This window comes from Megalobrama amblycephala, linkage group LG22 (genome assembly GCF_018812025.1).
Source record: "Megalobrama amblycephala isolate DHTTF-2021 linkage group LG22, ASM1881202v1, whole genome shotgun sequence".
Lineage (NCBI taxonomy): Eukaryota > Metazoa > Chordata > Actinopteri > Cypriniformes > Xenocyprididae > Megalobrama > Megalobrama amblycephala.
Window position 1 is genome coordinate 10,733,669 of NC_063065.1, and position 24,859 is coordinate 10,758,527.

General features: G+C 36.1%; 1 protein-coding gene and 1 long non-coding RNA gene across 2 annotated transcripts; one reads left to right on the forward strand and one right to left on the reverse strand.

Annotated features, from left to right (window-relative positions):
- The first annotated feature begins 139 nt into the window (after window positions 1-139).
- Window positions 140-23,377, forward strand: drd3 (dopamine receptor D3). Its single transcript, XM_048175332.1, has 8 exons — window positions 140-730; window positions 1,446-1,746; window positions 5,460-5,572; window positions 7,755-7,891; window positions 10,198-10,391; window positions 14,493-14,564; window positions 18,272-18,635; window positions 22,532-23,377. Exons 1-8 carry the CDS (start codon window positions 720-722, stop codon window positions 22,726-22,728), a joined length of 1,389 nt encoding a protein of 462 aa, XP_048031289.1. The 5' UTR covers window positions 140-719; the 3' UTR covers window positions 22,729-23,377.
- LOC125258404 lies at window positions 22,959-24,859 on the reverse strand. Its single transcript, XR_007182605.1, has 2 exons — window positions 24,641-24,859; window positions 22,959-23,284 (listed from the first exon to the last, which is right to left on the reverse strand). It is a non-coding gene; the product is annotated as an uncharacterized LOC125258404 (long non-coding RNA).

Consider the following 24,859-nt stretch of genomic DNA (forward strand, 5'->3'; position numbering starts at 1 on the left):
ATAATTGACTTTCAATAATACCTTGAAAATATTCAATAGCTATTAAAAGATGCGACCACTGGCCTCTCCAAAATTCCATAATTACGTAATTATTTTCTCAACAAGAAATGAATTTTAACGTGCTATTATCAGATGAAGTCGGTGTGGCTCTTGTGCTGGTGACCGGTTTGCTGAGTCTGTCACGGGTAACAGCTATGTTCAGACAGTCGTTAATGATCACAGCCTGAGAGGGAACACTGTAGACATCAATCGAAATAGTCAGCGGAACGCGAATACCGTTAGAGCTAAGACATGATTTACAATTGGGCTTTTTGAGATGTTGTTTTATTCTTTCACCTACCTGGATTCACTTCAAAATATATTTGATCTACCACAAAGCACTGAACTAATAAAAGCAGAGATGCTTCGTGCGTAAAAGACCTCTTGGAGATGGAATGAAGCGCGTAACTCGGCTGTAATCAACCATCCGGGCGAATCAAGCTCTGTGCGAAACCATTTTTTTTTTGCATAGAGTTATTCACTGCACGAAAGCAACGAGTGGAAGTATTGTTGGAGCTGTGAATTAATAAGTTTCGCGTACGCTGTGCTCGCCCGGTGCGCGGTAAGGATGGAGTCCCTTCCTCAACACCGACGGCTCGCGCGAAGAGCGACTGGACAGATAACTTTAATCTCAGGGAAAGTGCATTCAGAGGTGGTTCTGATTCGGTTCTTCGCTGGAGATGCTTAACAGGTAGACACATTGTAAATTGTGTAATCTGCCTCTGGAATGCAGGACAGAAATGGATGTTATCCAGAACAAACTCATTAAATGCATGCGTTCACACTGGCTTTCAGGGCGCATTTGTGAAGATTATCATCATGATTGTTTTTCTTGGCGTCAATGAGTGTGACTTTGAGGAACATTGCAGCATTTACATTTTTTTTTTATCTGCATTGCATTTTGGAACATCACTTATCATCCACGTTAACGATTTATAATATTTAGTTAAATTTCGAGAATAATAAATTGTAATTTATGGTTATTATAGCTATATTTCTCTGAAGATTTAAAATTGTTCTAGACTGACTCTTTTTTACTTGAGTCATTGTTCTGTATTATTAGCATTAATTTATTACTGAAATCCAAATGTTAAGGGTTGCATAATATGGACTGGATGAGACAGTTATAAAGCATGGATCTCCAAATGAGCCTTCACAAAATATATTTTCATCATATTTTTTTTATTTTTATTGCTGCAATAAATTTCAAAGATATAAAAGCTGCACTGTGAAGTCACCAAGCAGTGAAATGCTTAACAAGACTCTTTGCAGAATATAACATACAAGGATGTCAGCATATAAACACAAGGTTTCAAACAATGTCAAGACTGTATAGACAACCAGTGTTGTCCTTGATGTCTGTGTTTTTGATTCCCAAAAGTGAAAAAACTGTTCTCTTTCCCCAGATCTTCCACACTCATGGCAATGTTTAGCAGCAGTGAATGGCTGTGGAATGACTCAGAACATTCTCTCACTCCTGGGGGAAACTACAGCCTGGTATCAGGCATTGAAGAAGGGAAGAGGAATTACTATGCCATGCTCTATTCCCTACTTATCCTGGCTATTGTGTTTGGGAATGTTCTAGTGTGTATTGCTGTGGTTCGTGAGAAGTCTCTCCAGACCACCACCAACTATCTGGTGGTCAGCCTGGCAGTAGCTGATCTCTTGGTTGCTTCATTGGTTATGCCCTGGGCCGTCTATTTGGAAGTGAGTACACAAGAACCTACTGTAGCCTATAGTTTAGGGTGTTTTTTGGTATTAACAATAACAATTGCTATATGTAATCAAAAGAAACTCAACAAATAAATTAGATAAGGTGTTTTTAGGTATTGCCTGGTAACTTTATGTCATTTACAAGTATAGACTGACATTGTTTGGGGAATTGTTTGTTTACAGGCATCGTTTGTGGAAAAGATTCAGTGATATACTTTATAATTTAAGAGCCTTATTTTGCTGGAAAAAATAAGTTTAATGATTGAGTGAGTGAATAATGTCAATTTGGGTGATGGTGTCAATCTTGAACAGCTAAATTTACAGCGAGTTGAAAACATACAGGGACTCAAATCTGTAAATTAGTTTTTTAATCTATGAACCATATAAACAAACTGATTCACTAGAATGAATCTGACTCGCAGCGTTATATGAGATATGAACATTTAGGATGAGCCGATTCAGTAGAATGATCCGGACTTCCCAACATTGCATATGAGACAGAGGACTGTTTAGGTTGAACGGATTTAAGGGTGCAGTTTAGAAAAGCGCATTTGATTATTCCCTCAGATTAGATATTAAAAACACAGATGTAGTGATTGCGATCCACCAAACGTTGCAAAACTTGATACTGGAAAAGCAACAGTACCTTAAAAAGATACTGTAAAAAAACTCATGTCATGTTTCAGGAAAAAAAATGGAGTTAAGTAAGCCTTGTATTAAGGTTTTCGGTGATCCGATCACAAGCGGTCAGTCAAGATGCATTTCTGTTTTCACCTGGAATTAACATTGGCCTCATGTGATCACGCAAACCCCTAAATATAGCCATCACTGGGCAGCAGATTGTACAAAAATGTGTAAATTCATACAAATTAGCCTCCAAATTGTCAAAATATAAAATAGTTACAAATTGTCATTGAGGTATAAAAATGTTCTCAAAACAACACAAAACATCATTCATACATTGTTCATGGAATGTTTTTTTCTCTGAAACATTGAAGTTAAACATTCATCTAGTGTTTTTAAATGTTACTACTTGTTTCAGAACATTTAGAGAACATTCAAAAGAAACATTCCCATAATGTTTGTAAAATGATAAAAACGAATGTTTCCTTAAAGGGTTAGTTCACCCAAAAATGAAATTTCTGTCATTAATTACTCACCCTCAAAAACCTTAAGACCTTCGTTCATCTTGGGAACACAAATTAAGATATTTTTGATAAAATCCGAGGGTTTCTGAAGCACACATAGGCAGCAACATCCAGAAAGGTAATAAAGACATTGTTAAAATAGTCCACGTGACTACAGTGGTTCAACCTTAAAGGTCCCGTTCTTCGTGATCCCATGTTTCAAACTTTAGTTAGTGTGTAATGTTGTTGTTAGAGTATAAATAAAATCTGTAAAATTTTAAAGCTCAAAGTTCAATGCCAAGCGAGATATTTTATTTAACAGAAGTCGCCTACATCGAACGGCCAGTTTGGACTACATCCCTCTACTTCCTTCTTTAATGACGTCACTAAAACAGTTTTTTGACTAACCTCCGCCCACAGGAATACACAAGAGTTGCGTTTGTAGAGTGTGTTTGTCGCCATGTCGTCGAAACGCTGTTATTTTCATCCCGCAGTCCAATCACCGGGTCTGATTCCGGCTCAAATTGATAGGGTAAAATTAAAGACATGTTTACAATAACACTGAGCGCGTGCATCTCCACGTTATGGTAAGAGGCGTGACCTTTCCGGGCAAGGTTCGCTAAACTGCTGTCGAATCACAACACAGGAACCGCTGGCACAATCAGAACTCGTTACGTATTTCTGAAGGAGGGACTTCATAGAACAAGGAAGTCATCAGCCCGTTTTTATGACAGTGGAAACAGCGGTATACAGATAAGTAAATTATGTGAAAAATACTGTGTTTTTTTTACACGCGAAACATGAACACATGTTATATTGCACACTATAAACACAATCAAAGCTTCAAAAAACCACGAAAAACGGGACCTTTAATGTTATGAAACTCCATATGACAACAGTTCAAATTGTTAAATAAAGTCGTTACTTTTGCACACAAAAAGTATTCTCTTCGCTTTATATCATTAAGGTTAAACCACTGCAGTCATGTTGACTATTTTAACAATGTCTTTATTACCTTTCTGGACCTCAAAAGGTGCAATGACATTGCTGCCTATGTGTGGTTCAAAAACCCTTGGATTTCATCAAAAATATCTTAATTTGTGTTCCGAAGATGAACAAAGGTCTTATGGGTTTTGTGATGACATGTGGGTGAGTAATTAAATGAAAGAAATTTCCTTTTTGGGTGAACTAACCCTTTAAAAGACGGGATGTTGTAAGCGTTCAGACAAACAACGTTTTCATAACTTAATGAGAATGTTAGCAAAATGTTCTTAGAACAAATTTTTGTAAGCTGTGGAGGTAGTGTTGGATCACTTGTTATCGGATTTTGTCAGACCCTTTTCTTATTTCGTCACCCTACATCACTTTGTGCCATGCACATGAATGGACAAAGCCATGTTACGGTCACATTCATGGGCAAAACAAGGACAATAGTGTAGCGATGTATGAAGCTCACACAGAAGTCACTTTCAAACCAAGCAGCTTGTTGATCAACACGGCAAATTCGCTTGACCAACTCGAACCCGTGAGGATTCTTATTGAAATGACTGCATTTTGCCCATGAAATTTCGCCAAACAATGTAAAATAATTAAAAGTTATTAAAAAAATGTAATTAAAACAGAAAACATAATTGGAAAAAATCTGTAAATTTAGTCCCTTTGTCTTCATCAGTAGTTGATTACTTAACATTGACACAAGAAACAACTTTAATCAATATATCTGCTGTTTAAATAACCAGTAAAAAAGCAATATTATTTGAAAGCTTATAGAATGGAGAACAGCAGATAATGGTTCTCAAATCTGTCAAGTCATACTTCATTCAATATGTCCTCTAAATCAACAATAATTATCCTTTGCCTTGGTAAAGGGTTAAATTCTTTACTCCATTAGCAGCTACAATTCATAAAGCACTTAATCTACACAGTAAAAATGTTTTGTTAATTAACTTAAAATATTTTAACATTAATTGGCAAATGTTACATTGTACTTTTTGTAAAAATATTATTTAACATGACAAAATCAACCTGAATTAATTTTACAGGTACAGCATCATTATAATTTTCACAGTGTAATATCAAATTTCCTTCACTCTTCCCTGGTTTTGGTGGTTCACGTTTTCATTGATTCAGAGACTGCATTCCTACTCTATTGAATTTGGCTGCATCTTGTGAATGGCTGCAGTAGGAGGCTCTTGATTAGTGCCAGGAAGGGAGAAAAGAAGTTCTTCCTGTCATGACGTACTACACCTAGCAGTCTGTTCCAGGAGCACGCAGTACATTCATCTCTGCCGGAGCCTTATTACCTCCCTTGCCACCCAGATGGGTGCTACACTCATAGGAGAGATGGACCAAGAGTCTGTTTTCCTGTGGAGCACTCATCATTTGCAAAGCGAGTGTGGGATAAAAGCTGAGACTCTCAAAAAGAGTTCTCTCCTTCCTTGCATTGGAGACTCCCTATCAGTGAGGCAGTGTAGCTAGAAATAAGTTGCTCAGTTTGACAAATTTCATATGTATATCCTTTTCCCTTCAATTTTTTTGTGCATTTATTCCCTTAATATGACCTGTGTTGTACCTGTGCAGGTGGTTGGTGGAGCTTGGCTCTTCAGTCGCTTGTATTGCAATGTCTTTGTGACCCTGGATGTGATGATGTGCACTGCAAGCATACTCAACCTGTGTGCCATCAGCATTGACAGGTAGGGGGATAATAATATATGTGTATGTGTAAAGAATATTCCAGGTTTAGTACAGGTTAAGCTCAATCAACACCATTTTGCTGCATAATGTTGATAAGAAAAAGTAATTTCCACATGTCCCTTCTGTTCTTTAAAAAAAAAAAAAAAAAAAAAAAAAAAAAAAATATATATATATATATATATATATATATATATATATATATATATAGGTTACAGTGAGACACTTACAATGGAATTGAATGAGGCCAATCCATAAACATTAAAATGCACACAGTTTCAATAGTATAGCCACAAAAAAACCCATATGCATATTTTGCTGTGAAAAACAATCCTTTCTTTGCAAAATTATCCAATTTTAGTCAGTTTTATAGCTCAAATAATACAAATGTTTTAATAAAAGAATGATATTTTTTTTTTAATAAAATGATAAGCTTCTCATTTCAGCTTTTAAATCCTATGAAAATTGTCCCCAAATGCCAAAGGGTTAGTTCACCCAAAAATGAAAATTATCTCATGATTTACTCACCATGAAGCCATCCTATTTGTATATGACTATCCTTTTTCAGACGAGCCCAAAAAATGTGTCCATCCATCATAAAAATCCATATGGCTCCAGGGGGTTAATAAAGGCCTTCTGAAGTGAAGCGATGGGTTTTTGTAGGAGAAATATCCATATTTAAAACTAAAATAACTAGCTTCCGGCAGACGACATTACGCATACTGCGCAAGTCAACTTGCGCTAAAAGTAACCGCTGAAGCAATGTATGAGGCATGATGTAGGAGTAGCATAAGCTTAGATGCCTCTCGCGATTTAAACAAATAGGGCTGCGCAACAAACTCAAGCTCTTCTTCTTTTATATATAATAATTTTCATTTTTGGGTGAACTAACCCTTTTAAGGTATGGTTACATTAGTAAAGTTTTGATGCCAAAAAAGGTCCATTATCAATATTGTAGCGATGTATAAAGCACAGTTCAAATGCGCAGAAGTCACTTTCAAACCGAGCAGCTTATTCGCATGACCAGCTGAACCTGATTCAAAACCTATGTGGGAAATCTTTTGCACTCACACACATTGTTGGGGTAATGCATTAAGTAACCCAAGTTATGTAATCAGATTACTTTTTCAAGTATCTAGTATAGTAACGCATTACTTTTAAATTTACATTCTGAGTTATTTTTTCAAATAAGCAATTCAAGTTACTTTTTTCCCCATTTATTGACTGACACCTCTTTTTTAATTTTTTTGACACCTTTTTTAATCCCCTGATCGTGTGGATCCCCATTGAAATGACTGGATTTTGCCAGCGAAAATCGGTAAATGTGACGACTTTTTTTCTTTTTTTTCAATTCAAAGCAGGGAAGGGAAAATATTTTTTTTGTGTTAGGCCTAATCAACAAATGCTGTTCGAGCTTTCAAACCTAAATATTCCTTTAATATGGTATCAGCAAATCCAGTGACAGGTGCATCATTAACACCTTCATAGATAGAGCAGGTAGGGGCCTTTGTTTTAATTTTGACTCTATGGCATGAGTGTGAAAACATATAGAAGTTTAATTAGTTGGGTGGTGGGGGGGACAAGAGTGAGGGGCTGGTCAAATAGAGAGAAAACGATTCATAGAAAAGGCAAAAAAAAAGTATGATAGAGAGTGCAGGGAAATAGAAGTATTCAGCCGGGGGGAGAGAAAAGAACATATTTAGGTTGATTATGCCTTTCAGACTGGCCTGGTTCTCCCCCTCTTTCCTCTGTGGTATACTATGCTACTTGTAAAAGCAGTGTGCTGCTGCTAATATAAAACCCGATCACGAAAAGCTAATACAATTGCATTTGTATCGTCCTGATAGGGGTCGAGCATAATTAATCTCTCTTCGATGTATAGATGTTGCACGTTCTCTTTCGGTGTCCTGACTTGTTAATTTTTAATCAGATATTTTCTTTTTAACGCTTCGTGGCAGATCCAGAAAAAAACATTATAGTGAAAGCTTATCTGAAATTGAGTTTGATCCTTTTTTTCATATCAGAACGGATGGTATATTCAAAAATTACTTTGTGGGGTCATTTAAAAGTTTTCATTTAATCTCATAGCTAATACTTTCATGCTTCAGTGAGTGTGACCTTTTCCTGAACAGGATTCCCATTTCTCCAAAGATTCCTCTGAGATTATTTTTTCCTTCTGTAAAGGTATACGGCTGTGGTGATGCCCGTGCTATACAACACCACTCACAGCTCCCGCAAAAGGGTTTCAGTTATGATTGCTACAGTTTGGGTCCTCGCCTTTGCAGTCTCCTGCCCCCTACTGTTTGGATTCAACACTACAGGTGAGCTAGTGCTCCTGTGGCTCAAAAATGGGTGCTCTCATAATAAATAATGCTAAATAAAATGCAAACACATGCAAATTATCATATAATGCAAATACTGAAGCAAAACCAGTTGAGAACTACTGCACTTGTCCATTGGTGTGAAATCATTGCCTTCATTGCTTGTAAGGATGAAATCTTGTAAAGGCCTAATTCATAGCAAATGGGTTTGGCTAGATACAGCTGTGGCCAAAAGTATTGGTAGTGACATAAATTTTTTCACATGTTTCTATGATATGTTTTGTAATAGCCAATAATTACCTCAGCCATGAACTTGATTTGCTACTTGTTAGTCAGCTGATGGTATTGGGGGCGGGACATGCTCATTCTCATTTGTTTGGTTAAAAATCTGTTTAGGGCATGAGTCATTTTTGTCCATTTTCCCAGAAAAGAGAGACAGTGTTGGGCGTAACGCGTTACAAGGAACTTAAGTTATATAATCAGATTACTTTTTTCAAGTTACTAGTAAGTAACACATTACTTTTAAATTTACAATAAAATATCTGAGTTACTTTTTCAAATAAGTAATGCAAGTTACTTTATTTTCCCTTATATTGACTGACAGCCCTTCAGGCCCCATGTTGAGAGAGAAATCAGTAAGTGCAGAGGCGTCGTGTGTAAACATGGCGGTTATTGTAGTTCTAGACTAAATGTGAGCATTTACTAATCTCACTTGCACATAAACAGTCAGTATTCCTCAAAATGAATAAAAACTGTGAAATGCAAACTCAGAATATTAAATTACACAAATATACTTTATGTATTTAATCTTACTTTATTAACCAATGTCTTTGCTGCTGACCTTCGATGATCCAATTCAACCATACTAATAAGAAAAATGACTTTAGATAAACATCCTGAAGCTTATTCGTTTCACTTTTGGTGTGAAAGGGCCTTTACATTTGTCAAAAATAGAACTTTTTGTTGTTGTTATTTAAAAAAAAAAACAAGAAAGCCCAGCCCAGGTGAGAAAAAGTAAGGCAAAGTAATGTAAAGCATTACTTTTCACAAAAAGTAACTAAGTAACTTTTTTAGGGAGTAACGCAATATTGTAATGCATTACTTTTACTTTTTTACAAGTAACTTTCCCAAACACTAAAGAGAGACTATACATTTCAAAAGTGCAAGTTATGTCTGACAACTTTCAGTAGTTCACTATCATATTAGCTTCAAAGCTACACAACTGTTGGAAATTGGAATAATTCAACTTTTTTAAAATGATTTTTTGCATTTATTCGATCAAAAATACAGTAAAAGCAGTATTGTGAAACATTATTACAAATTAAAACAACAGTTTTCTATTTGAATATATGTAATTTATTCCTGTGATGGCAAAGCTGAGTTTTCAGCAGCCGTTACTCCAGTCTTTGGTCACATGATCCTTCAGAAATCATTCCAATATGTTTTTAAAATATACTAAAATAAAAAAGCAGTTCTTTTAAATTGTACTAACACTTCACAATATTACTGTTTTACTGTATTTTTGATCAAATGCAGTCTTGCTGAATTTGAATTGTTGAGCACAAGAGTTCAAAAACATTAAAAAATCTTCAAACTTTTGACCGGTAGTGTAATATCCATGGACTAAAAACAACAAGTTTTTAAATAGCTTTAGTCTATAGTTCGCATTTTTTCTTTAATAGTTTGTAATGCAACTATTTTTCAAAAGGTATAGCCTGACTGTAAGTCAACTACTTTACATGATGCATTGCATGTTACGCTACAAAGTTGCTTCCTCAAACATGGGGTTTCAAAATACAACAAAGCACTAAAAGGGTGGCTAATTTTATAGCTATAGCTTTCAGTAAGCTTCCATCAGATGTCGATAAATTAGTTTGCAAAGGAATTAATCATCCATTTAATTAGAGTAATCAGTTAATTAGTTTCACCGTGAGATATAATGAATGTCATCTCTCTCACACACACACAAGCCTCCAAGATATGCATGCGATTTGTTCTGCTTTGGCTGCATGTACTGCAGATGGGAGGGAAGGACTTTGAGGGTCTAATTATGCTGCCGTAGAAACAATTTTATACGTTGCAGATTACTGCTGATAAGAGTATTGATTATACTTCCAACCCAACTGGCATCATTACATACATTCACACTATTTATTACCTCATATCTGTGAATTTCAATCTTAATTACATTGCTACACAATGGAATATTTACTGTAATAGCAAACCAAAGAATCACCACAAATTCAAAATGTATCTGTTGCGTCGCACTTTGCAGTAATGATATGTTGCATGTGTGTTTCTTGCAGATGACCCTGCAGTGTGCTCGATTTCAAATCCCGATTTTGTTATCTACTCCTCTGTGGTGTCGTTTTACTTGCCGTTCGTGGTGACCCTTCTGGTCTACGTGCGCATCTACATCTTTCTCAGAAAGAGACGGAAAAGAATCACTTTCCGTCAAGGCAGTGGCAAAGTTCAGCCAGCATCCGCGCCACCATCAGTGGTAAGAGTAGATATTCTTACATTTCACATCCACACATAATCTCCTCAAGCTGTTCTCTACTCTACTTCAAACACACATAATCCACCAATAACAGTGCATAATGACAAGAAATATCTGTTACCGGTGGTAAGTATAGATTGGAAACGCATTTAAGCTCCAATTCGGGCTATCTTGGATCGAAACATTGTATTACGTTTCACTTCAATTCAAAGAAGCTTGGAATCCAGTCTGTCTTTGTTAGGAAACATTACTGGGTTGTTTTATTCAGTGAAACAACATTCCCAACCAGTGGATAGGGCCTTTGTATCATTGGCTTTGTGTGGAAGTGAGATGCACAGTCAGGTCTTTGGAAAAGTTCCAGCAAAGCCATTCTGCTACGCGCCCTAGGAATTTTATTGCAAGATTTAGTTCCAGCTAACTGGAGCAAAATTTGATATGGAGAAAAGGCTTTGTAGGCTGCCCTGAATATTTTCTTTCTGTTAAAAAGACTGTTATTCTCTTTTTCCCATCCTATCTAATTTTAATAAAGGAAATGAAGTCCAAGCACAGGCTTACAAAGTATTTGAGCAATACATTCATTTATATAACATGATTGATTTTGTACCTTGTTCTGATTTTAAATTATCAGCTTCCTTTTTTTCTTTTTATTAAAGAAATAGTTTACTCAAAAATGATTCATTTACTCACCCTCATGTACAGCAGATCCAAATTTGTAAGACTTTCTTCTTCTGTGGGACACAAAAGAAGATATTTTGAAAAATACCTTTTTTTTTCTCACACAAAAAATAATGTTATTGTTAAAATGAAAATACGAAATGTTCCTGGACTTTATAGCTTAACTTTACACTTATAATTTAATAAGTGTAGGGCAAAACAAAGGGACAGTATGTTCAAATAGTTTCAGGGTCACTGTTGTTATTGTTAACTAAAACTAAAACTAATTAAACGTGTTGTCAATAACTGAAATAAGAATGAAATAAAACATTAGGTGTAAAATATTAGTTGAAAAACAATGACAATGAAAATTAGTAATGTTGCTTTGGCTACTAACTAAAATAAATACACTGATCAGGCATAACATTATCACCACTGACAGGTGAAGTGAATATCACTGATTGGGCCTCATTTATAAAATGTAGCGCAGAAACCATCCTAAACTTGATCTTGCGATAATTTCTCAGATTTCTTTCAGATGTGAAATATACGGAAGAGGATTAGGGCCAAGCAATAATAAAAAAAATAAAGCCATCTCGAGATTAAAGTTGTTAAATTTCGAGAAAAAACTCGTAAAATTTTGAGAAAAAAGGTCGAGATAAAATGTTGAGAATAAACTTGTTAAATTATGAAAAAAAACCTTGTTAAATTTCGAGAAAAAAGTCGAGATAAAATGTTGAGAATAAACTCGTTAAATTACGAGAAAAAAACGTGTTAAATTTCGAGAAAAAAGTCAAGATAAAATGTTGAGAAAAAACTCGTTACATTTCAAGAAAAAAGTCGAGATAAAATGTTGAGAATAAACTCGTTAAATTACGAGAAAAAAACTCGTTAAATTTCGAGAAAAAAGTCGAGATAAAATGTTGAGAATAAACTCGTTAAATTACGAGAAAAAAACTCGTTAAATTTCAAGAAAAAAGTCGAGATAAAATGTTGAGAATAAACTCGTTAAATTACGAGAAAAAAACTCGTTAAATTTCGAGAAAAAAGTCGAGATAAAATGTTGAGAATAAACTCGTTAAATTACGAGAAAAAAACTAGTTAAATTTCGAGAAAAAAGTCGAGATAAAATGTTGAGAAAAAACTCGTTAAATTTCAAGAAAAAAGTCGAGATAAAATGTTGAGAATAAACTCGTTAAATTACGAGAAAAAAACTCGTTAAATTTCGAGAAAAAAGTCAAGATAAAATGTTGAGAATAAACTCGTTAAATTACGAGAAAAAAACTAGTTAAATTTCGAGAAAAAAGTCGAGATAAAATGTTGAGAAAAAACTCGTTAAATTTCAAGAAAAAAGTCGAGATAAAATGTTGAGAATAAACTCGTTAAATTACGAGAAAAAAACTTGTTAAATTTCGAGAAAAAAGTCGAGATAAAATGTTGAGAATAAAGTCATTAAATTATGAGAAAAAAACTCGTTAAATTTCGAGAAAAAAGTCGAGATAAAATATTTTTCTCATAATTTAACGAATTTGTTCTCGTAATTTAACAACTTTTTTCTCGTAATTTAATGACTTTATTCTCATAATTTAATGAGTTTATTCTCAACATTTTATCTCGACTTTTTTCTCGAAATTTAACAAGTTTTTTCTCGAAATTTTACAACTTTAATCTCGAGATGGTTTTATTTTTTTATTATTGCTTGGCCCTAATCCTCTTCCGTAGAAATATATAAATCACAAATGAAATAATATAAATCACAAATGAAATAATATAAATCACAAATGATCTTGAACTTGCGCGCAGCTGAATGGTTTCAGTTCTCCGCATTGTAAACAACACCTAATTAATGTAATTTACATATTAAAGATCAGCAGTCATCGTCCAAATCCTTTAATTTAGAATGGCGAGCTGCAAGAATAGCTTAGATTTCCAAAAACCTGCAGTAATCTGACAAGGAAAAGTGCGTACGTATGAAACACATTTGTACGTATGTATAAATATGAGCGTTGGTGTGGATTTAAGCGTACGCACACTCTAAGATCAAATCTGTGCGTATGCATGCTTAATAAATGAGGCCCATTATCTCTTCATCACGGCACCTGTTAATGGGTGGGATATATTAGGCAGCAAGTGAACATTTTGTCGTCAAAGTTGATGTGTTAGAAGCAGGAAAAATGGGCAAGCGTAAGGATTTGAATGAGTCTGACAAGGGCCAAATTGTGATGGCTAGACGACAGTCAGAGCATCTCCAACACTGCAGCTCTTGTGGGGTGTTCCCGGTCTGCAGTGTTCAGTATCTATAAAAAGTGGTTCAAGGAAGAACAGTGGTGAACCGGCGACAGGGTCAAGGCTCATTGATGCATATTGGATTGCAAAGGTTGGCACGTGTGGTCCGATCCAACAAACAAGCTACTGCTCAAGAAGTTAATGCTGGTTCTGATAGAAAGGTGTCAGAATACACAGTATTCTGGGGCTGCATAGCTGCAGACCAGTCAGGGTGCCCATCTGAACCCTGTCCACCGCTGAAAGCACCAACAGTGAGCATCAGAACTGGACCACGGAGCAATGGAAGAAGATGGCCTGGTCTGATGAATCATGTTTTCTTTTACATCACAATGTTCTGCTGGGAAACCTTGGATCCTGCCATCCATGTGGATGTTACTTTGACACTTACCTCCTACCTAAGCATTGTTGTAGACCATGCAGATAATGCGCCCTGCCACAATGGTTCACGAATGGTTTCGAGTTTGAGGTGTTGACTTGACCTCCAAATTCCCCAGATCTCAATCCAATCAAGCATCTGTGGGATGTGTTGAACAAACAAGTCCGATCCATGGAGGCCCCACCTCGCAACTTACAGGACTTGGATCTGATGCTAACATCTTGGTGCCAGATACCACAGCACACCTTCAGGGGTCTAGTGGAGTCCATGCCTTGACGGGTCAGGGCAGCAAAAGGTGGATCAACACAATATTAGGAAGGTGGTCGTAATGTTATGCCTGATCAGTAAGTTGAAGTTGAAGTACTAAAATTACTAAAACTGAAATAAAAAATAAAGCTTAATAGAAATATTTTTTAAAAATGTGCACAGAAAACATTGGCAACTGGAGCTGTAGAGTCATAATAGATGATAAAGACACAGAATGGCCTGATTATCATTAATTCTGTTCAGTTAGGGTTAATTAAGTTTCTTAATGATAATTCTATTTAAGTGAGGTATGATCCAGTCTGAGCTTCAGTGAAATGACACAGCCTATATTGGCATCTAGTGCAAAATCAGATTTTTCAGATTCTTTTTCCATACTTCATTTTCCCTGCCTTGATTCTGGCATATTTTCCTGTCTTTTTACATTTAAAAAGCTGCTTTTTCTGCTACCCAAACATGTTTTAGATGCTTTTGCATTGCCTTTGTTTTCCTCCCGCTGACTCTTTAACATCTCTCCACAGGAGACGTGTTTACAAGATGGCACTCACAAAGAGAAAAGAGACCTTTCCCCCATCAGGATCAATGTGATAAATGTGCGTATACCATTGTGTGCCTGCATGTGTGCATAGAAATGTGTGTGACTACTCTAATCTTGCATGAAATGAGCCTTCTCAGAGCAACAGACTCTGTGAAGAAATCCTACAAGGTATTTTGAGATTGCTGGCAGCATTCTCTCTCCTGTTTTAGCATAGCGGGTGTGTTTCTGTCACCGTGCCTCCACAGACTTATCCCTGCGGCTGTAAGCTGTGAACTGGAAAAATGTGGCTCTGACGTATGGCCTCCAACTCGCTCTGGCTGGCGCTTAACTCCCCTCACCAGCGCACTCCTGTTTGTTGAAACTGTTTCCACAGGAGTCACTTCAAAGTTAGGGAGTAACAAGCTTTAGTTGAGAGCCATAGGATATATGTTCTATGCAGCTGTTAGTTGAGACCTCAGGATCAGAATAATATGAAGGGAGATCTTGATTAATTGACATATAAGGAGAGGAAGTGAAACCGTCTTTTTGACTAAATTGTTAATGTTAATATAAATGGTATTCTATCATCAATAAAAATACTTTTTTTTTTCTACACTGTATACATGCATTGAGTTGCTGCCATGAGATTGATCAATTACTTGCTGAATGAAAAATTAATTTAAAAAAATATTACTGACCACAAACCTTTGAATGATGGTGTACAGTATAGTCTGGAAGACATGTAAACATTTATTATATTTAAAATAATTAGTAAATATTAGGGTTGTCGATTAAACACCTTAATTTAATGAATTAGTTATGGATCTACATAGGTTTATACAGCTGATTGGTGACAAACATGATGCAGGGCAACAATTGGATTGATATATAGAATGTAGTTAGAATGCCCCTAAAATTCAAGATACCAGGGCAAAAATGCCCTGTATGATTTTGTGTTTCATATTTATATCATATGATATAGTTAAGCAATATCGCACAAATTATTTCTTTCTAAAGCTACTTTTCATAATGTTTAATTGATGCTTTTCTCATTTAACACAATAATGACTTTAAATAATCTTTTGGGGATAATTTCTCACGCAAATGTGCGATTAATTTGCGAATAATTAGATTAATCGGCACGTCATGTAATTAATTAGATTAAAAAAATTAATTGTTTAGCAGTCCTAGTAGATGTATAATAGAATCATATCATTTATAATTAAATAATATAAGAATATAAATTTACTTCAGAAACAGTTTAAAGGGTTAGTTCACCCAAAACTGAAAATTCTATCATTAATTACTCACCCTCATGTCGTTCCACACCTGTAAGATCTTCGTTCATCTTCAGAATATAAATTAAGATATTTTTGATGAAATCCGAGGGTCTCTGAACCACACATAAGTTATTTTTGTTTTGTTTTTGCACACAAAAAGTATTCTCGTCGCTTTATAACATTAAGGTTGAACCACTGTAGTCACATGGACTATTTTAACGACGTCTTTACTACTTTTCTGGGCCTCAAAAGATGCAATGACATTGCTGCCTATGTGTGGTTCAGAAACCCTCGGATTTCATCAAAAATATCTTAACGGGTTAGTTCACCTAAAAATGAAAATTCATGTCATTTATTACTCACCCTCATGTCGTTCCACACCTGTACGACCTTTGTTCATCTTCAGAACACAAATTAAGATATTTTTGATAAAATCCGATGGCTCAGTGAGGCCTCCATTGACAGCAAGATAATTAACACTTTCAATGCCCAGAAAGATACTATAAACATATTTAAAACAGTTTATGTGACTACAGTGGTTCAACCTTAATGTTATGAAGCGACGAGAATACTTTTTGTGCGCAAAAAAACAAAATAACGACTTTATTCAACAATATCTAGTGATGGGTGATTTCAAAACACTGCTTCATGAAGCTTTGAAGCTTTACGAATCTTTTGTTTCTAATCAGTGGTTCGGAGCATGTATCAAACTGCCAAAGTCACGTGATATGTCATAAGTGTTCACGACTTGGGGGCGTGACTTTGACAGTTTGATACATGCTCCGAACCACTGATTCGAAACAAAAGATTTGTAAAGCTTCGAAGCTTCATGAAGCAGTGTTTTGATATCGCCCATCACTAGATATTGTTGAATAAAGTCGTTATTTTGTTTTTGCGCACAAAAACTATTCTCGTCGCTTCATAACATTAAGGTTGAACCACTGTAGTCACATGAACGGTTTTAAATATGTGTTTAGTAGCTTTCTGTACGGAAGAGGATTAGGGCCAAGCAATAATAAAAAAATAAAACCATCTCGAGATTAAAGTTGTTAAATTTCGAGAAAAAAATCATTAAATTTCGAGAAAAAAGTCGAAATAAAATGTTGAGAATAAACTCGTTAAATTACGAGAAAAAACTCATTAAATTTCGAGAAAAAGGTCGAGATAAAATGTTAAGAATAAACTCATTAAATTACGAGAAAAAACTCGTTAAATTTCGAGAAAAAAGTCGAGATAAAATGTTGAGAATAAACTCGTTAAATTATGAGAAAAAAGTTGTTAAATTACGAGAACAAATTCGTTAAATTACGAGAAAAATGTCGTTAAATTTCGAGAAAAAAGTCGAGATAAAATGTTGAGAATAAACTCGTTAAATTATGAGAAAAAAGTCATTAAATTACGAGAACAAATTCGTTAAATTACGAATTTGTTCTCGTAATTTAATGACTTTTTTCTCATAATTTAACGAGTTTATTCTCAACATTTTATTTCAACTTTTTTCTCGAAATTTAACAAGTTTTTTCTCGAAATTTAACAACTTTAATCTCGAGATGGTTTTATTTTTTTATTATTGCTTGGCCCTAATCCTCTTCCGTATTTCTGGGCATTGAAAGTGTTAATTATCTTGCTGGCAATGCAGGCCTCACTGAGCCATCGGATTTTATCAAAAATATCTTAATTTGTGTTCTGAAGATTAACGAAGGTCTTACGGGTGTGGAATGACATGAGGGTGAGTAATTAATGATAGAATTTTCATTTTTGGGTGACCTAACCCTTTAATAAGATATTTTAAAAAATGACTACATGTGACTACATTTGTTACATGTATGCTTAAAATAAGACAAAAACAATTTACCAGGATGAGAAAAATGCATTAAACATGAAACATTTAGAAGATATATCTGACAAAATATTGATTAAGAAAAATATTTTGCTGTGTTTCGCTAATTTGAGAAAGACCAATGGCCACAAATATATTTCATGATAAATATTTGGACAACCAGTTTTTTGTTTTATGTTTTAGTGATATAATTAATTGTCCATAGCACAACTCAGCCGAAAACTTTTTTATCCACTGGGATTAAAATTCAAAAGACCTTTAAACTTTTAAAAAGTCTAGTTTTCAAGAATGTAGTGTATTTCTCAATACCATATCCAATGGCGATGTTGTGTTACAGGAGAGTATACATGAGAGATTTTAATAAGATATGGCTGGAGAAACAGCAAATGTTCAGTCAGTAGCCAGAAGGCTGGTTCATTGCCCTTTCTTAAGGAATTGCAAAGTCAACAAAAAGCAGTTCAGAACTAGTCCAATGTGAAATCAGCTTCATATTGCAACAAAAATATTCAGTAGTCCTTGAGACGATATCATTCTATTCGAGGAAATGAGGACAGCATACCTCCTTGTGCTAATTAATTATAGAACAGACATGCTTGCAGGAATAAAGATATTCTGCGCACCTTGAAGTTTGCATGCTTACATTTCATCTCCCTATCTGTTCAGGAAACCACGGAGCAGGTGATCCGTCCGCGGCTCCTCGCCAGCTGCCTGTGGCGTAAGCGGCCTCAAACCGCACCTGCCGAGAACTCGCTGCTGCCTCCTGTGATTACGCTGAACTACTGCAGTATCAGCCAGGCGTCCTTTGCTCGCACTGAGCAAGATGCAAATCACGAGGAAGAGGAAGGTGGGGACGAGGAGCAGGTGACAGTTAGGAGTTGTGAGGTGAAGAAGTTGTCAAACGGACGAACGCACACCACCCTGCATCCACCGCGGGCCGGTCGTGTCATGGCATGTCCCAGTCAGGTCCGTTGTAGAAGTATGCACTCCAAGGAAAAGAAAGCCACACAGATGTTGGCCATCGTTCTGGGTGAGATGTACTTCCATTATTAGATTCCTAGTTTTGGAAAAAAAATATTAAAAAACATTTTGCAATTCTGGTGTGGTTAGTGGCACAGAAATTACATACTTTTTTAAAGTGAAGAGGGACAGAATACTTTCACTCATTAAACACTCACTCTCCCATCCATCCATCACTATCCTTTTTCATCCATCCATCCATCCATCCATCCATCCATCCATCCATCATATCACTATCCTTTTTCATCCATCCATCCATCCATCATATCATTATCCTTTTTCATCCATCCATCCATCCATCCATCCATCCATCATATCATTATCCTTTTTCATCCATCCATCCATCCATCCATTATATCACTATCCTTTTTCAACCATCCATCCATCCATCCATCCATCCATCCATCCATCATATCACTATCTTTTCATCCATCATCCATCCACCCATCATATCACTATCATTTTTCATCCATCCATCCATCCATCCATCATATCACTATCCTTTTTCATCCATCCATCCATCCATCCATCCATTATATCACTATCCTTTTTCATCCATCCATCCATCCATCATATCACTATCCTTTTTCATCCATCCATCCATCCATCCATCCATCATATCACTATCCTTTTTCAACCATCCATCCATCCATCCATCCATCATATCACTATCTTTTCATCCATCATCCATCCACCCATCATATCACTATCATTTTTCATCCATCATATCACTATCCTTTTTCATCCATCCATCCATCCATCCATTATATCACTATCCTTTTTCATCCATCCATCCATCCATCCATCATATCACTATCCGTTTTTAACCATCCATCCATCATATCACTATCTTTTTTCATCCATCCATCCATCCATCCATCATATCACTATCCTTTTTCATCCATCCATCCATCCATCATATCACTATCCGTTTTTAACCATCCATCCATCATATCACTATCCTTTTTCATCCATCCATCCATCCATCCATCCATCATATCAATATCTGTTCATCCATCATCCATCCACCCATCATATCACTATCCTTTTTCATCCATCCATCCATCCATCCATCCATCCATCCATCATATCACTATCCCTTTTCATCCATCCATCCATCCATCCATCCATCCATCATATCACTATCCTTTTTCATCCATCCATCCATCCATTATATCACTATCTTTTTTCATCCATCCATCCATCCATCATATCACTATCCTTTTTCATCCATCCATCCATCCATCCATCCATCATATCACTATCCTTTTTCATCCATCCATCCATCCATCCATCATATCACTATCCTTTTTCATCCATCCATCCATCATATCACTATCCCTTTTCATCCATCCATCCATCCATCCATCCATCATATCACTATCCTTTTTCATCCATCCATCCATCTTATCACTATCCCTTTTCATCCATCCATCCATCATATCACTATCCTTTTTCATCCATCATCCATCCATCATATCACTATCCTTTTTGCATCCATCATTTATCCATCCATATCACTATCCTTTTTCATCCATCCATCTTATCACTATCATTTTTCATCCATCCATCCATCATATCATTATCCTTTTTCAACCATCCATCCATCATATCACTATCCTTTTCCATCCATATCACTATTTTTTTCATCCATCCATCATATCACTATCATTTTTCATCCATCCATCCATCCATCCATCCATCCATCCATCCATCATATCACTATCCTTTTTCATCCATCAATCATCATATCACTATCCTTTTCCATCCATATCACTATTTTTTTCATCCATCCATCATATCACTATCATTTTTCATCCATCCATCCATCCATCCATCCATCCATCATATCACTATCCTTTTTCATCCATCCATCCATCATATCATTATCCTTTTCATCCATCCATCAATCCATCCATCAATCATCATATCACTATCCTTTTCCATCCATATCACTATTTTTTTTCATCCATCCATCATATCACTATCATTTTTCATCCATCCATCCATCCATCCATCCATCATATCACTATCCTTTTTCATCCATCCATCCATCATATCACTATCCTTTTAATACATCCATCCCATTGTTAGAATCTTTGCCATTCAACAATGATGATATCAGTGTAATATTAGTGTTCTTCATAGTGTTTAGTCTTCCATCTTGCATTTATTTGCATACTAAATTGTCATTGTTTTTTTTACTTCCATTTGTTGCCCTGAGCATCATAACAGTGACTCAGTGATGCGACATTTAATTTATACAGAACTGTCTCACTTTACATGCTCTCCTGTTTTGGCCCAAAGCCATTTGTATTCATATTTGCAAGGTTAAACTCGTCTGTTTTCCCTTGGTGGCCTAGGCAAGGTCATATATACATTATATAATACTGTACATTACAACAAATCATTACTTAAAAATAAATTGAAGGTCAAAGATACATATGAAGAGCACACTTAAATACACTGCCATTGAAAAGTTTGGGCCTGGTAAGATTTTTTAATGTTTTTGAATGAAGTCTCGCATGCTCAGCAAGACTATTTAATTGATAAAGAAATACAGAAAAACAGTAACATTGTAAATATTGCAACAATTTAAAATAATCATTTTGTACTTTCATATATTTTAAAATGAAATTCATTCCCATATTAGCAAAGCTGAATTTTTAGCATCCATTACTCCAGTCTTCAGTGTCACATGATCCTTCAGAAATTATTGTAATATGCTCAAGAAACATTTCTTATTATTATCACTGTTGAAAACAGTTGTGCTGCTTAATACATTTTTTTTTCAGGATTCTATGATGAATAGAAAGTTAAAAATAACAGCATTTCATCTTGTGATTGAATCCCAGGTGAAGGTAGCAGGGGTACATTTGGTTGCATTTTATTGTAATTTCACTAACTCGACCTCTGTCATACATCATAATCAACACTGATATTAATCCATCCCTCATGTCTAGCAGATGAGGAGAATTTTTCATAGACACTGAGACAGACAGGCAGCAGCAGAAGTGAGAGAGGATGTGGTGGGGAGGAACATGTAATTTCTGAAATTCACCATCTTGCTGATTGCTTACAGCAAATTGATTTTGTGATTTTTATCTTCACAATTTCAAAACTGTTTTCCTTTCATATTGGGTGTCCTGACAACTCCTCCAACCCTCCCCCTCAACCCGAGCACGTCACCGTACTATTTTTTTCAATCAATGATTCACTTAGTTTTTCATTTGACATTTTGAAAGTGGGTTGCAGAGTTGCTCCATGGAGCTCAGTCAGTCTGTGCTGGCGTGTGCCACAGTTTGTCAGATTGCCATCAAGGGGCCACCTGGGGAATAGTGAGGGCGCTGAATGCCAGTAGCTTTATACAGCACCTACAGAGTACAGACAGTCTCCAACATATAGGTTTTATAAAACATCAAGTACCAATTAAGCTCTATAAGTGTCAAGCGACGACCCATGAGTCAGTGTTCTGTAAAGTGATAAATGACAGTGATGGTAATCGGAGATGTCTGCTTAATTGAGGAGGAAATTAAATCACACTCATGGAGACAGATGTCTTGGATCGAGTGAATGGCTCAGCTGCCACAGTTCAAAGACAATTGGTCAGGGTTGTCACATGACCATTTTGCCTGTGGTCACGGTTTTTATTTCAAATTCAACAAAGCTATTTGTCATTTACAAAATCTGCTACATGTAAAAAAAACTGAAGTCTGAAGAGTAGTTCACCCAAAAAGCCTCATGGCCTTTTTTTTTTTCTGTGCATCACAAAAGGTGAAATTTTTAGGGACTGTACTGTTCGCTATTTTCAAAAGCACCATAAAAATCTGAAGCTATTGAATAGTTTTATGTGAGGAAAAGACTTCACAGACCTAAATGCTCATTTGTTTTTTTCTTTTCCTGCAGGGGTTTTTCTTATTTGCTGGCTTCCCTTCTTTGTGACCCACATCCTAAACACTCACTGCAGAGCTTGCCACATTCCTCCTGAGGTCTACAGCGCCTTCACTTGGCTCGGCTACGTCAACAGCGCTCTCAATCCAGTCATCTACACCACGTTCAACACTGAGTTCCGCAGAGCCTTTATTAAAATCCTGAGCTGCTAAAACCATTGGCTATACTCCCAAATAATGCTCAATGCCGCTTCCAGACATTATGGATTCCATTTTGGGATGCAAAGTGCCATATGCAGAGGATATTAAAGACCTTGAATAATCTGAATGTGTTCAAGGTTATTTTATTTTCACTATGCTTGCAATTGGTGGATTACCATTCATCCAAATTCTTCTTCAAAATCCTATAGTTCACTTTTAGAGGATGGACCAATCTGGAGCTCTAACTGTGGCTTCACATCAAACAAAAAAGCTTAGAATATCATAGACCTTAATCTCCATCTCAACACCTTCTCACATACAGGTGAATTCTGAAGTCATCGTGTGTTTGCATGTGTCACACCACTGAATAAAGCTGAGTTGAGTTTTGCCTGAAACTCTTCCGTTGTAAAACAGCTAAGAAAAAAATTTATGTGGCTACAAAGACTAGTGATTTGTCAAAGGGAACATAAAGCAGGTAGACCAAAGTAGCGTGAAGAAGGTAAAAGATTGAAGACTGTGTTGTGACTTTAATGGTTTCTCCCCTCTAAGGCCGGGTGTCATGATCCAACTGCATATCAGGAGAGAAAAAAAGAAGAGATGGTCATGATTGTTATGGATGAAACATGGTTTTGTGCTGTTAATTAAAGCTACATTGAATCTCCATAAGTCCTGGTGTCATCTGAAATATATACACATAAGTGTTATGCCCAATTTGCGTGGGCCTTGTCAGATTTGTGATACAAATAGGCCTACTATAAATATACATAGATACACATATACTATAAAGGCCCCGATATATTCACAGCGGGCTGCAACACAGGCTCACTGGTAAAACGTCCTACCTGTGTCAAAATTTTTGCAAAACGCAAAATACATACCAATATGTACATATCACAGCAGTTTCTAACAGAAATGAACACTAGAGACAGTAAAACAGCAAGCACTTTTAATCGTTTTCACACACATTTATGATTACAAAGGCAGATTATGGATTAATAAAGCTCCATATGTTCAGTTTTACTGATGTAATAAGCTTGCTCAGTAGCTCAGCTGATACTTGCGATGTGAAGACCTCGGGTACGAATCCCGTGAAAGGTAAAAAAAAAAAAAAAAACGGTTACGATTGCATTTTTATGTCACATTTGCTTTTGTTAACACTTTCTGGTAGGTTTAGGGTTTAGTGTAGGTGTACGATATTAAATGTGGAGCGTTAAGCTTTTAGCACCACTCACCGGACATTTCAATTCAGAACTGCAGTGATACGTACAAGCTCCAACGTAATAAAACGTTGCCATAGTAATGTTCATCTGTTCTGGAAAAACTAAACACGCTTTCTAAATCACTGGAAATCATGTCCAATTTCTAAATAACTGGACATTCCACTTTGAAACTGTTGTGAAACGTACCTGACACAATGTATTTAGCGTTTTGCAAAAACGTTGACACAGGTATGTTTTTCTAATGAGCCTGGGCTGCACTGCGAAGTTCTTTTTCGTTCTTCGTTTAGGGGTAAAACGAAGTTCAAAATACGTGAGCAGCGATATAGAGAGCGATGTTTAGATGAATATGTAAATATGCATGCTTTCCTCTCCAGTAACAAAATAAACATACAACAAAAATGAGAAAACAGCAAGCATTTTTTTAATAGAAAGCATAAGAAAAGCATCTGATCATAACAACATGGGTATGTTAGCATGAGTTCTGCGAATTAGCACTCCAGTAAAGTAGACCAAAGGAGTGTGAAGAAGGTAAAAGATTGTTTATTTATGGCATTTTATTCAATAGATTGCTTAAAAGCAAGCAGCTTTACAGTATCAAACATGAAAAACAGTGACAGTGCCTCATTTCATCAGAAGCACAACTTAAGTTTCTCCTATAAAGTGGCTATCCAGTGTGTTCAAGTTTTCACTTGTGCATATCTTACCTCGAAGGACTCAACAGATGAAATGAGTCAGAAGAGTTTCCTCTACTAAATCCAGTCACGCAGCAGGTTCTTTTGCCACTCAGTCCAGCTGAGGGAGCGCGTTTTCGGCGGGAAAGTGACGTCGACGAATACCCTCTATAGAGACAGAGCCAAAGTCCCTTTAAGACAAGTCATTTCACTCGGCGGCCATCTTTGAAACGCCTCTCGGGCATCCTGGGC